This window comes from Ixodes scapularis, unplaced genomic scaffold, assembly GCF_016920785.2.
Source record: "Ixodes scapularis isolate PalLabHiFi unplaced genomic scaffold, ASM1692078v2 PGA_scaffold9__187_contigs__length_104089568, whole genome shotgun sequence".
Taxonomy (NCBI): Eukaryota; Metazoa; Arthropoda; class Arachnida; order Ixodida; family Ixodidae; genus Ixodes; species Ixodes scapularis.
Genome location: NW_024609884.1, coordinates 16113684 through 16128176, shown reverse-complemented (window position 1 = coordinate 16128176; position 14493 = coordinate 16113684). Strand labels below are relative to the sequence as shown.

Here is a 14493-nt window from a genome sequence, read left to right as displayed (position 1 = left end):
CACTGAATCACTAGAAGTCGTAGGAGTTCACACACACCTCCAAGCTACTGGTCTATAGTCCGTTGCAACCTAAGAACGAAGGGCGAGGGTAAGACGGGCCGGGGAGGAGAAAGCAGACGGAAAGCTAAAGAGAGAAGGAAGTTTCCCCCTCTCTTCTCCAGCGTTCCGTCTGCTTCCTCCTCCCCGGCCCGTCTTACCCTCGCCCTTCGTTCTTAGGTTGCAACGGACTATAGTGAATGGGTGGACACGAAGACAGAACATCCTGCCAGATCACTGTATTACTTTATTACATAAAATGTGGCATAGATTCAAACTCCCTTTAGAACAGCTCAATACATATAGAAAATGTATCACCTAAACATCTTCACGACATTAAGAAGTCACAACGCAGTCCTGGTAAATGATGCATCTGCACATCAAAACGAAAGAAGATTGCTCATGCAGGGACTATGCTCGCAACGCGAAGACAAATTCTCCGGTGCTTTTTACGCAGTCCACTCCGCAGTTCTTGCACATGATCCCCGTAGTCATAAAATGCGGCAAACGATTTGGCAGGGCGGAAAGAAAACAGCGAAGAATTAAAGCACTGGCGTGGTAATGCCCAGAGAAAGCACAGCACATCGCTGGCCTTCCTCAAAGTCCTGGTTGCACTCAAGGTGTCACGTGAGCTTTGAGTAGCTGGGTGGCGCGACTTTCCGGTGGAGGTACTTGAGGATGTAGAGTGGGAGGCAGCTCACTAAAGTAATGACTGTCACCTTCCACAGGAACGCTGGTGTCTGAATGAATTGTGTGTCTGCAAGAGGAAAACAAATGCCCAAATGAACCATTTCAGCTCTATGTTGTGTGACAACCTTGTCACATGTATGGAAACCACACCAAAGAATCATTCCACTTAAAAAAAAAAAATTATCTACAGCACCAACGCGGTACGATTACTGGCATAAAACTAGAGAACAGCCAGTGGTTGAGATAGATCAAAGCAAGTGAGAATCGTTTATTACCTTACCTATAAGGAGCGTTTAACACCTAAAGGGGGCGCGCTGATCCAACTGATGTTCCTGCCAAATGACTCTGCCAAAAGTCGCACCGCAGCGCTAGTGTCTTGTCGCAGGCTTTCCATTATCACTTAGCAGCCAATCAGATTGTGGCGTTACTCATTATGAACACCGAAGAATGTGTGTTTACATAAATGAAACTATAACCTATAAATACATATATAAATGAAAACAGAAATATAAAACAAGCAGAAAAACCTTTACACAAAATTTTCTACAAAGAAGAAATACTGCAAACTAATGAGCCAAAATCAGAGGTACAGTGCACGTTTCTTCAATAACCATCTGTGCACCAAGCACTGTGGAAACTTTTTCAATCCAAGATAAAAAAAAAAAAAAAGAGCCGACGCTTTTATGGGCATGTTGATGCAGTTCATGCCTCAGCCGCAGTCTCCTAATATTTAAATGTGGTATATTTTGGAACTGCTTTCATTTAATCTCTTCAATATTCGAAGCACTCTCACTACTTCTGCGATAAACAGAAGAAACCTATGAAAGAAGCAGCAAATCTGCATACAAAAAGGCAGAATCAAACAATGCAGTTAATGACACCAAATCTTAAAACTTACCAAAGAACTCATTCAGAACAAAAAGCGAGGCCACATATATGCTGAGACTCAGCATTTCAGCAGCAAACATCAGCCAGTGCCAAGTCCGAATAGTCAGGGCAACCATCAGCAATTCCGTCAAAATCAGCGACGTGAAACTGATGGACACAATATGGATGAACTCATCTTCGAACAGCAACAATGCACCATACATAATAATGCCACCTGTAAAGAGCAGAAGAAAACCCTAAATGATTACCAACAAGTATAGGACCGAAGCTTAGTCAATTAAAGACTGTAATTAAACCTCTTCTTCCCCAAGAGTTTGATCTCCATCCTTCCAAAGATGCAGGATCATGTCCCCACCTCTTAGACCCTTCTTTTCTTCCTTTACCACCCTTGCAGTTTGAGAATAAAAACTAAAGGGACATTCTGATTTGCAGAAGACTGAACTTCAATATCAGCCTTTAACATTTATTGAACCCCACCACACAGATACCAGAAACTTTCTTTGCCTCCAGAATCTACAAGATAGACAAGGTCATAAACTACTAAGTAGTGAATGAGTTTGCATCTTTTATAACCCAGGGAAACAAGTTAAGCAAAATTGCCACTAAAGCAATATGCTTCAATAGAGGCCCTAAAAGTTGGGGTCACTTCCCTGCTGATGCGAAGTTGGAGGAAGTAAAAAAACAGAGTGAAGAATCCAGGTCATTTTTTATGGGAACTTTTTACTTTCAAAACAAGCCCCAAGTGTACAAATGCATAGTTCTCAATTTTTCCCAATTTTTCTAAGTATTGATAATGTTTTGCAATATTTGACACAGGTGGTTGGCCTGACTACCTGTGATCTGTTGATGTCGCTTCGTTAAAAAGACGATGAAGACAATTTTAACTAATTTCTTTAAATTGTGTTTTTAGGCTTTTTGGGAACCGAGTACACTGCCCAATTTTTCATAGACGTCTGTGACGCATAATTCTGTGCCTATGGAAGAAATTGAGAAATTGAAACTGAACTATCTCCATTCTCATTTCTAGGCGCCCGAAAACAGAGGTGACATAGGGAGTGACGTCAAGTGTGAATAGTTGGTATCGGTAGCATTTAGAAAATCGAGGCCCTGGTTACCGTGGTGGGTTATAGGAGCGCGGTGGCGCTTTTTGTTCCCAAAGTAAACACGACACTGACATCTGAAACCCAAACCAAATGTCTCCCGCGTGTGCCGCGCTGTTCTTTCTTTCTTTATTTTCTTTGCCCATAGTTGCTCGTTGCCCGTTTTGCGTCCAGCGTAGCAAAGAGGAAAATAATTATGCTGTTTTGTTTACAGTCACAATAATCATTTCCAGTCAGATTCATACTTTTCACGGTTATTCAAGTGGAAATTGGAACAGTGTTCATAAAAATCACAAACCAAGACGTGACCGAGGGCACGTCTCTCGTTTTGACCAATCGCTGACGCGTCTCTTGCGATGTCGTGCTTCTAGGCCCCGCAACGTCACACAAACTCCGCTTCTCCTGGCTTCTCCCGCAACTCTCGGGGCGTCACTACAATCAATCCCAGTAGGATTATTACCGAGACTGTTTAATTGATTTGCACCGCACACAAGCACCAGTTTCGGCTGTAAGTTGGGCAACGTTGCCTGGGACGTGCCTGGAACCCAGTTCAATTGCCAAGAAAATATCCTAAATTGCCTTCATTGTCCCTTTAAGGGGAGGCCCTCCCTTGGAGGGTCTACTTTTAAAGTATTTGTGCCAGGTCAATGAAATTTTTAGGGTATGTTAAACGTCAAAACTTAGGAGGCTACACCAACTTTCAACCCAAAAGGTTTATTTTTTGACAAGTTACAGCCTTATTCGTTGAAAAAAAATCTACATGTAGCAGTGCCAAAGGAAAAACACTCGTTTCAAAATATGAATAAAAAGCCACAATTTCTTCGTTGGGATATAACACTGAATGACTAAACTATTCGGTAGTAGGCTTGAAATAATTTTTAAGGCCATATTTCATGTAAAAATTAACTTTCAATAATGGTATGAATTTTTAATCTTTTTCTTGTTTCACAAACGTCAACATTTTTGTGTGAAAAAATAATGATTTGCAAAAAATAAGCACATAGCCGAGCTCTCCAGTAAATTTCATGCCAAAAAAGCCATACATTAGACTTGGGGGTGCTTAACTCATCGAACAATAGTTTTAGAACTGTGAAAAAATGGTGAAAACATGAAGCTGAGAAAAACTGGTTTGAAAGTTCGAACAGTGTTTTAGTTTAGATGGGGCTTGCCATTTCATCTAAAATGCTCCAGGGGCATATGTCACTCCTTCCTCTGCACGGCCCCTCTGTGCCTTGGCCACAGCTTCCATCTTCCTTTTTTTTGTGGGACATCTTGGAGGACTCGAGCGCTTTCACTTGGGCCTTCGCAACCTTCATCTTGGTGGCCCTCTCTCCCTATGACGGTTGGCAGCTCCCTGGCTGTATGCTGATTTCCAGCAGAGTTTCCTGATTCACTAGGACGAGCCACGTCACGTGGCTCGTCCTAGCGAATCAGAGCTCTTGTTTCGCCAGCTTGACCAGCAAGAGCGTGCACAGCTATGTTTTCTACGGGGTTTAACGGTCTGTGAGCACGATATCGCGAACAATGCTGCAAACAGAACGAAAGAGGGCGAGACGCTCATTCCAACGAGGGGGGCCTGTCCATGCTAGTCCTAAGAAGCGCGGAGGGAGCGTGCTTTGAAAATGGCACATTTTCGTAATCGGCCGCGTCGTCGGCGCGCACGTGCGGCCGCCAGCACTTTGAAAATAATTTATTTCGGAGTAAATACTTTACTTACAGGAATAAAATTTTTGGACAGCATTCTTTATGAGTTGTAAAAGCTGGTCAGCCTATTTTCCAAAAATGTGACTTTTTTAAAAAATTGTGATTTTGAAAATCTCTAACCCTTAAAAAAAATTGTGATTTTGAAAATCTCTAACCCTTAAAAGAGTTAGAGATCACATAAAAGTTGCTTAGAGATCACATAAAAGAGTTAGAGATCACATAAAAGTGCTTAAAAAAAATTGCGATTTTGAAAATCTCTAACCCTTAAAAGTGTTAGAGATCACATAAAAGTGTGAAAACTTACCCTGATAAATGCTTATTAACACCCAGATAAAGAATGTCTTGAAGGACAAAGAGCGACCCTGCAAATGAAACATAATAATAACTCAATCAATTTCGCCACAGAATGAAGTGGGTGCTGAGGTACTCATGATACTTGTTGCACATAAAAAGTATTGAAATAGCAGAAACTTACCTTTGACAGTTCTTTGTAGAGCTCTGGGTAGGTCAGTGCAATCTTAGGTGACACATCTTTATCCAACACAAGTGAGAACACAGGGAACATTGTGTACACAGTAGCATACCTGGAGTAAAAGTAAAAGTAGTTCGCTTTTAGCTGGCTCAAGACTAAGAGAGGAAATATACAGGGTGTTCCACGTAACTTTAGCCAAGGTTTAAGAGTATTTTGGTGCATTTTAGGAAAACAAAACTAAAGGATTAACTTTGTTAATTGTTTGGAGCAAGTCAGGCTATTTTTCATACTTTGCCCAATTAACTAATTAAGATCAATTAATCAATTTTCTTAATTATCAATTTAGAGCAAAAGTTTCAATGACAAAAGTTGTAGAGCATCCCCAGAAACATCCAATTCAGTGTTTTTTATCAAGAAACCTCCAACACAGTTCGTTTTTCAGGGCTTCAAAAAAAAGCTAGCAAATTATTAAAAAAAAAAAGCAAAAAACGTTATTTCAACAGCGCCCTGTTAGCAGTGTTCTATTCAGCATGCGGGCATAGTTTATTCAAGCCACAGCTGAGTGTGCTGCAATACAAGGCTCTCAAGTGCAAAGTCACATTTTTTTCTTTTGTAATTCACTGGCTTTTTTTTTTTTAAGCTCAGAAAAACTAACAGTGTTAGAGATTTCTTGATAAAAGCCACTGAATTGGATGTTTCTCAGGATGCTCTACAACTTAGTCATTGGAACTTTTGCTCTAAATGAAATATTTCAAAAGTTCATTAGTTAATCTTAATTAGTTCATTGGGAAAAATACAAAAAATAGCCTGACTTGCTCCAAACAATGAATAAACTTATTCCTTTGGTTTCGTGTTCCTAAAATGTACCAAAATATTTTTAGAACTTGGCTAAAGTTACTTGGAACACCTTGTATAAATAAATATATCAAGGAAAATGCTTACCCGACCATCAACAAGCCTTGATAAAGTGCAACTGAGGCAAAATAGAAGACTGAGGAGAACACTGCCTGCATGGTCGAGATTATAAGACCTCTGTGGATCACGAACTGGCTGAGGGCAGCTGACCGTTTGTAACTGTAAGAGAAAGAAATTACATCCTGAAATGCAGCAATATAATGTACCATTTATTCAAGATGAGAAATAAGACTACTGAGGTGTTCACCCATCTGAAAACAAATAATCCCAAACAATGAAATTACTATTGTAACAAAAGCAATAAAATTTGGCTCCATACAGAAGAGCAGATCACTAGTAAACTTACAGCTGGCTCTTCTTGTTGCACGTCACCGTAGGAATAATAATGGCACTAACCAAGAGAGTTTTGAGCCGAGTTGCCCCTTGTATGCAATAGTTGCGGCTAACACAGTTTTAGAAAGTCATCTGACAGCGACAGGGGACTTCAAAATACCTGTAACGTCCATGAACCAGCAGCAGCCGTGCAATGTGGTGAAACTGGGTGACCGAGAAGTCTGCAGCCAGAGAAGCTTGGTTTCCTTCCCGACCCACAATGCCTATACCGGCATCAGCTTCCTGAATCATGCTCACGTCATTGCCGCCGTCCCCTGAAAAAGTCACATGTGCTTCCTCACATCCATTTACAGACACACTACGACAGTTTCAAAATACTCCTCTAACAAGGAACAACTACATTGCAGAGCCTGGAGATATGGCACAGTTGACTTCCTTTTGTAATAAAATAACTTCATTATCAACCTGCTAATGCATCCAATTTTACAGAAGTATGAACAATGCCAATCATATTAAACAAAACCTGAGATGGAAAGGAGGTAGGACACAGCACACACAGACTAGCCTCCACCATATCATTCACACCCCCCACATTTTTTCATTACAGTGCTGAAAGTTTCAAATACTGCAAAATCCTGTGGATAGTACAAGATCTTAACGACCAAGCCTGCACATCTACTTTACCACAGAGCGTGAAAACGGTGAACCACTGCTGTTTACGGCCAGAAAATGGCAAGACACCAAGAACAATGAAGTCTCAGTACAAACCGTATTTGCAAGACGGTGCATCATCAGTACCCCATCATTCACTCGCCTTCCATAAATGGCAGTGAAAGACAACCGCATACCCTGTGGAAAAGTGGATGCGTGGGAAAGCTCATACTATCTGCGATTGTGATGAGGATCATACGAAAGACAACGAGGCAGTTTTGAGCGAGCGCACATGCAGGCTCTTGAGATCAGACAGAAGGCAGCTCGATGAAAGGAACATCTCAACACCGGTAGTTCCGGCAGCCAAGTAATGCCCCAGAGAAACGTCCAAAGGCCCGTGGGGGCACCAGGCAAGCTTGCTGCGGACCCACCACCTACACCGAGCCCTTTCTCCGAGTACTACAAGCCTGCCATCCCTTGCCTCTGCGGTGTCATCACCACGTGTTCGAGAAGTTGTGAGCGAGACCTTCCGGAACAAACGATTTCTGCAGTTTTCTTCACGCGTGGAACCAAGAATCGCACGACAAAAAGAACTAACAAACAAACAAAAGAAAAGAATGTGCCACCCTGTTTCAAAGGGCCCTCCCCTCACTCTCTCCCAGGAGGACCTTCTCCCGTTCCCCCGCTCAAATGCGGATCACTTCTGACGGTCGAGGAGGTTTCGCCTCGTCTTTTTCTGCTTTCAGGAAGGAGACTCGTCCAATGGCCCGAAAGAGAGAGCACGCGTATCGGCGACTTCTCCGATGCTTCTTCGATCTGAACTCTCTGGAACCCTGCGTCTGGTTTGTAAGGACCTTTTCTTACCTTGCCGAAGTGGGGATTGGATGGGGACATAGTAGTTCTTTTAAGAGAGTGTTTTAATAAATACTCTTAGACTCTGTCCTTACCCTGGTATGTGTGCCTTCTCTTCCGCTATATTCAAGAGAGTGACACGAGGTAGTCAATCATTGGCACCGACGGAGGTAATTTATCGAACCGACCCGAGCTAATGTAGCCCTAAACATTGCCTATATTGCCACGGAGATGTGGGACTGTGCTACTAGGTTTGACGTCTCCTTTGGCATCGCCACCGCTCTTGAGATAACCCTTTGGTAACTCTATCAGCCTCTATCAGTACCTCTGTTGGTAGCTAGCAAACCCCACAACGGGGACCAACCGACAAGGATATTGGCAAATGCCTCTCCGCAAGCTCAGGACTTCGTTGCTCAACCACATTTCAGTCGCCCGAAGCGCCAAGTGGAAATTACGAGCTTTTTCTGAACATATTCGAGTTCACACCGACGAATGTTTACAAACTTTTTGTAGACGTATTAGAGATCATGCCTCAAACTTTTACAGTACATTTATTTCAGTTTACACCTATGAATATTTACAACCTTTTTCTGAGCCAATTTGAGTTCACACCCACGAATGTTTGCGTAAAATAAATTGTTTCGTGACAATTGCTATCTGTCTCACCTCTAGCATTCTCGTTTCTTACATTTTCCTCGATTGTAATTTTATTTCCCAGGTCCCCCGAAAAACATATCAATGAGGTTGTACTGTAATCTTGCCAAAACAAATCTGCTCTCAAACCAGACTGTGACAGGAAGCTATTTCAGTGATGTGATTGGCCTAAGCCATTTTGGAGCACCTTTCGAAGCAGCCAAAACAGTGTTTTGGAGCAGCAAATGTGGCCTTTGGAGCAACCAAAACAGTGTTTTGAAGCAGCAAAAGTGGCTTTTGGAGCAGCCAAGACAGTGTTTCAAAGCAGCAAAAGTGGCTTTTCGAGCAGATATTCTTAGAAAAATAAATTATTTGTTTTAAGTGCTGGACAAACGAAGGGCACTTTGTGTTGTGTTGCGATGCGATGTGACGTGTTGTGACGGAACTCACTGCTTGTGTTTTTGCTGCTGAGACATCCTACAAGTATACAGTGCTGTAGGGGTTGCCGAGCAATTCCAAAAAACCGCTTGCCACCACTTCACTGGTTCCCCGACGTGTCAGATTTTCGTCATAAGTGAGCAAACGTAAAAAAAGTGAAAGCCGTTTACAACTCCCTGTAACACCGAATTAGAGCGCAGCTCTTGAGGAGGAGGAGGGAAGGGTACTAGGGGGGGGGTGAAGTGACCTGGGGGGGTCACGTGACGATGCCGATGATGTCATCAGTGACGTCACTGATGACGTCATCAGTGACGATGACGATGCGGACTCCGATGACGTCATCAGCGATGATGACGACGATGCGGATGTCGGTGACGTCATCAGTGACGTCACTGATGACGTCATCCGTGATGATGACGATGAGGATGCCGGTGACGTCATCAGTGACGATGACGTCATCGGGGAGGTCACGTGACCTCGGCGGGGGGGTTACGTGACCCTGGGGCGTGGTCACGTGACCTCGGGGGGGGGGGGGGTCTTACGTGACTTTGGGGGGGTCACGTGACCCTGGGGGAGGGGTCACGTGACCTTGGTTACGCCGACGCCGCTCAAGCCGGGAACGGGCCCCTAAGAGCTGCACTCTAAAATGGATTGCAAGCGTCCCGGCTGGTGCCTCTGTCGTGCACTCATGTTCGCATCCACGTGAGGGCAACTTCGGCAGGCTTGCAGTTGCGCCTGCTTCGTCGCGCAAGCGGAGGCAACGGCTGTTTGAACGAAACCATGCCACTCCGCTCCGTCGCCAATTGATTCCCAAAATTGTATGCAAAATGTAACTGTCGAGCATACGACACAAAATAGTCCAGCAGCGCGTGCTTGCCAGGCCGGCAAATAAAGCACGAGCTGCACACACACACAAAAAAAAAAAAGAACCTGAGCGCATCGATGCAAGACATCGCGAGCCAGGGTCGAAAAGTTCTTGGATCGCTTTGTGCAACGACTGAACTCGAGACAAACAAGAGCGCTGTGTGGGTTCAGCGTGCAGACATTGTCTTCTTTGCTTTAGCTCACTTCTCTTCACCGAGAGAAACCTACGTAATCAGTACTTCGACGCAGCAGTCTTTGAGTTACAGAGGGATTTTTGTACTAAAGTATGATTTAAACAAGAACAGGAAAGTTGATGAACATGCGGCAGTACTTAGTTTCATTTTAGAAAGCGCCATGAGACGTGAGGACGGCAATACCAGACGTCGTGAGACCACGGTGACTGGAAGGCAGGGACCAAATATAATTTTCCCAAGGCCATTGCTTTCAGGAGCAAGTTCTTCAGCTCACAAAATAACTGCCGCCGCGCAAAAATGTGGTTTCGTTTCACAGCTTGACGGCATGGCTGGTACCCAGCATGCTAGCGTTGGAGCGTTCACACACACCCGCGTCTATTGTTGAAAAAAAAAAAGTGAGACAAGAGCCATGAGACGAGAGCGCCAAACGCGAGACGGCGGGAAAACCATGCAAGACCGGATGGGCGATTGATGCAGGGTACTTTGTGTCGGGCGGTCGCTTGTGCCATAACACACCCGCATGCTCAATTACGGTACTCAATTTAGTTAAGGTTTTAAAAGGCTACCGAAATTGGTCCTTTGGCACAGGCTTGGCACAGATTACCCATATTTTGGCAAAATGTAGCAGAATGTACCAGGGTTAGCCACTTGGCGCAGTTTGCCGCAATTGGTGCAGCAATCACATCACTGCTATTTGTACATCAAGAAATTAATAATTTTAAGCTCAAACATACCAACAGCACAAGTGGTCTTGTCTGTGTACTGCTTAATCAGGCGCACCACCTCAGCCTTCTGAGTAGGCGAACATCGGCAACAAACCACAGCAGGGCACTGGCATGCCAGCTCCATGAATTCACGAGGGTAGAACTTGAGACACACCTAAAATACAAATATACAAATATGAACTACCATAACATTATTACATATGTCTATGCTCCACTAACACCATTCTTTGACTAAGCAAAGACCGTAGGAAGGTTCTCGTGGTTTGGAAAGACAGTATTTCTCCTACGTGAGCGCTCAGGCAGCTTGTGCTATATGTGCGCATGTAAAGCAAAAATGAACGCAATAATTATGTAGTGGCTATAATACCACATAACTCAATCTAATTAATTTCTAGGAAGCACAGCAAGCCCGGGTGCAATACTAGTTGCATTTTAAATGCTTGCACAAAATAAAAATAAATAACAATAAATAAAAAAGTGAAAGGAAACAATTCAGACCTGTCTTGTTAACATGGGCCTCATTAATATAAACACCCCACTAATAGACAACATTTTCGGAGATCGACCATTCCTCATACAATTCTGCCTCGATAATATAGAAACCCGCAGTCCGGACGAAGGACAAGCTAGTCTGGGAACGAACTGGGTTATTACACACATTTTTGTCACATTATAGACAAAAGCTTCTCAAGATGTCCACAACTATCTTCTATACCCCCCCACCCCCCCCCCACCCCCCCCCCAATCCACCTTCACTTCCCATGTCCCACCTCACCTCAGCTTCCCCCCCCCCCCAAAAAAAAAACATAAAGAAAAGAAAAAGAAAAAAAAAAATTAGGGAATTTTTGGGTCCCAGAGTACACCTAGAACTTCACTTTTGTCTGCTGTTGGTTAACCTTCCTGAGAAAGAGCTAAGACCTGGACCTCGAACAATGGTTAAATTTTTCGGGGATTCTTGGCCAAATCAGCCACTCCCCTTTTTCTCTCTATGTGTATCACGGCTGTGCATGGCAAACCTCAAGAACGTTCATTAGTCCTGTGTACCTTTTGAGCATTAAAATTAAAGAGGGGACAATTCACTTGCCACTTAAAGGAAGTGAAACTATGCCAGGCATGAAGCGGAAGTGGCCCCGAGAGCCTGACAAGCTCAAAACTTAAGACACTGTTTTTTTGGAGTAGGAGGGACATGGAGATGTGCCTTTGAGCTGGCAGAGAGTTATGCTCTTTGGATAATGAAGTATACACCAAACCACCTGTGCATATAAAAGCGCCAGCAATTTTCCCAAACAAACAGTGTTTTTCATGGCCACATTTATTATTTGTGATCCTGACTTTGCTTTATTATTATATACAGTTCACATTATGGATGATTTTTGGGGGGAACGGACGTGTTCATATTGAGAAGACATCACTGTACTAATTATCAGTCAATGCTGACAATAGAAGGACATTCCGTGCCACACAGTGGACAGGTGGACACCGTCATTCACTTGAGATGAAGAAGCTACCATGTCACATTCGCTATGCATGCCAATATCACTACAAACCAAATACAAGGACTTTGCTTTTGATTAAAACCCAAAGGTAGGCAGCCCTTGCACACATGCAAGCATAAGGGTGCAAACAGTAGAAGGCAAATACTTAGCAGCACACAACTGTGTTTGTATTTGCACTCCATGTAGCAGATCATTTTTGTAGTATCTCAGCAATTGTAGTACTACCTGATGATGATGATTAAGTGCTTAATGGTGCAAAATGTAACACAGGCCATACCGTGGCAAAAAACAATTAAATTAGAAAGATCTATAAAAAAGCAGGAAATTACAGTGCAGAATCTGCAGAACTACTTTAGATTTTGCCAATCTAAAACATGGCCAACAGTGACCAAAGTTTGATCTCCCAGCGTAAAGGCTGAATGAAATGGAAGATGGTACGTGAAATGTTGATAAAAACATGCTAGAAAGTTTGCTGAAGAAAACATGTCAACTGATTGTGAAATAGAAAAGTTTAGAAGCAATGTGTTGACTGTCCAGCCAAGGATGCAATCCGTACTTGGAGCAAAACGTCTAGTATTAAACTTAACCTTTCTGTTCTGTCAAGTCACTGCATTAAATATTTGTTTTACAATACAAGCTCTGCACTGTTAAATCAGTGATTGGAGCGAAAAACCGCTGTAAAAGGCTACATACGGTAAAGAGGCCTAAGCACGACTTCAAGCAATAAGAAATAAAAATGGCACAGCCTTACCTCAAGGGCATCACCCCGAATTATCAGGGCATAGTCATTTCTGCGACGAAATTTGTTCAGTTCGCAACGTGCCTCCGTGCGGTTTGAAACCGATTCAAACACGTGTAGCTCCTGGGATCTCGAGACCAAGCGAGAGGATTTTGCGATGCTGGTGGCAGTTTCCAGTTTATCTCCTGTTAGCATCCACACCTGGCAAGAAAATGTTTCTGTACTGAGACTGTCAAACTCCATCCTGGCAAAGTTTCCTTATGCTTGTGATATAAACTAAGGCACATGAAAACAGGCAAAGCCATTTTTGCCGGCAATGCCACAATACTATGATGGTACGGAGCCAAAATTAAAAATTTTGTGTCTGGAGCAACTGAAGATTATTTAGCAAACTCTGAAATGCCCCTGAAGGGCAGCGTAAATGCTGCCACGAGAATGAGGCACACAAGTATGGTGAATGGCAGCTGATGTCATGTCAACAGACCAGCTATTGCAGAAATGCACCAAACATGGCTGACGGTTTGATTAACCCACCTTGATGCCAGCATTCCTAAGGAGCTCCAGTGTGGGCCGGACTTGATCTTGAAGCTTGTCCTCTACACCTGTGAGGCAGAGCAGCTCGAGATCCCGCTCCAAGGTCTCAATAACAGCCGACATCCGTGCGCTCCTGTCTTGCATCGACACTTTGGCTTGGCTGTAACGAGCCTGCATGCAAACACAGGAGTCTCATTCTTGAGGATAGAATTTCAAAACCAGGAGAAATAGTGGTCAGAACAATCTAGCAGAAAAGAAAAAGCTCAGCTGAGAAGAGAATATACTAGAGCCTCGGTAACACATTTTTCAGTGGATCACGGAAAACAAACATACGATCAGAGACAATGCAACAACTGATAACACCCTGGTCAAGCTAACAGACAAAATAAAGCAATTCTCGCTTGAGAGCTTTTTCTTTTTTCCGCATGTACGTCCGTAGGCATGGGGCACCCATATGCAAAAAAAAATGTTGCTGCTTGGTGCTTGTGTTACAAATTTTTTTTTATAATAGAAGCCTCTTCCAAGCAGCCTTAAACCTCTTTCCCTGTTTGGGCAGCTGCATTATTATGCGCGCCAATCTTCGAGTGAGCCCAAAGCTGCATACTATCTGTTTCCATCCAGGTTCCAATATGCACTCGGCAGTTCGGCAAACATGCTCTTGAGAGAGATACAAATTCAGTTGCCAAGACACCAAAATCCGAACAAAACCAGCAGACTTGCTCAAAAACAAAAACATTTCATGGACTTCATGCAGGCAAAAGAAATGGAAAGATGAAAGAGCTGCGCAGAGCTGCAGTGAAGGTCGCCAGTTACACACATTGCTGAGAGTAGAGTGCCACCACTGGGTGCCACTACTGAAGAGTCCTTTGCCATTAGCTTCCCTCAGGTGGTGCAGGGTGGCGCAAGCCACTACCACCACCCAATTTAAGAGTCGGAGCCAAATTCATCAATTCAGCCAAAAGGGACATGTTATAGAGAACTCAACGATCGTTAAAATTCATCAACAATTGGGGAAGGCCTGAAAATTACAATGCAACAAATGAGAGGTGAATGCATTAACTCTACAGAAGTATAAATGGGGCTGTCATTTAAACCGGTGAACGTAACAACCAGGAAAACCGTGTCAACCGGGAATATATCAATGATGTTCTAACTATAGTTCAAAGAGCTTAAAAATGAAGCTGCTTAGCATAGAGACTGGTCTCTTTGACAAAGGGGTAACTCTGCCC

At 43.4% G+C, this 14493-nt stretch overlaps 1 protein-coding gene across 3 annotated transcripts in view; it reads right to left on the bottom strand.

The window, feature by feature from the left end:
- Positions 1 to 263: 263 nt before the first annotated feature.
- The window catches only part of LOC8053869 (probable phospholipid-transporting ATPase IIB), a 47718-nt gene continuing 33488 nt past the window's right edge, over positions 264 to 14493 (bottom strand). For all 3 annotated transcript variants that reach the window (XM_029981107.4, XM_029981109.4, XM_029981108.4), the window contains 9 exons: positions 13265 to 13435; positions 12743 to 12931; positions 10505 to 10649; positions 6299 to 6452; positions 5833 to 5964; positions 4894 to 5002; positions 4723 to 4780; positions 1625 to 1828; positions 264 to 793 (listed from right to left, as the gene is read on the bottom strand). In XM_029981107.4, the coding sequence (XP_029836967.1) occupies positions 660 to 793; positions 1625 to 1828; positions 4723 to 4780; positions 4894 to 5002; positions 5833 to 5964; positions 6299 to 6452; positions 10505 to 10649; positions 12743 to 12931; positions 13265 to 13435 (1296 nt within the window). In that variant the 3' untranslated portion in view covers positions 264 to 659. The remainder of the gene's footprint in view (positions 794 to 1624; positions 1829 to 4722; positions 4781 to 4893; positions 5003 to 5832; positions 5965 to 6298; positions 6453 to 10504; positions 10650 to 12742; positions 12932 to 13264; positions 13436 to 14493) is intronic.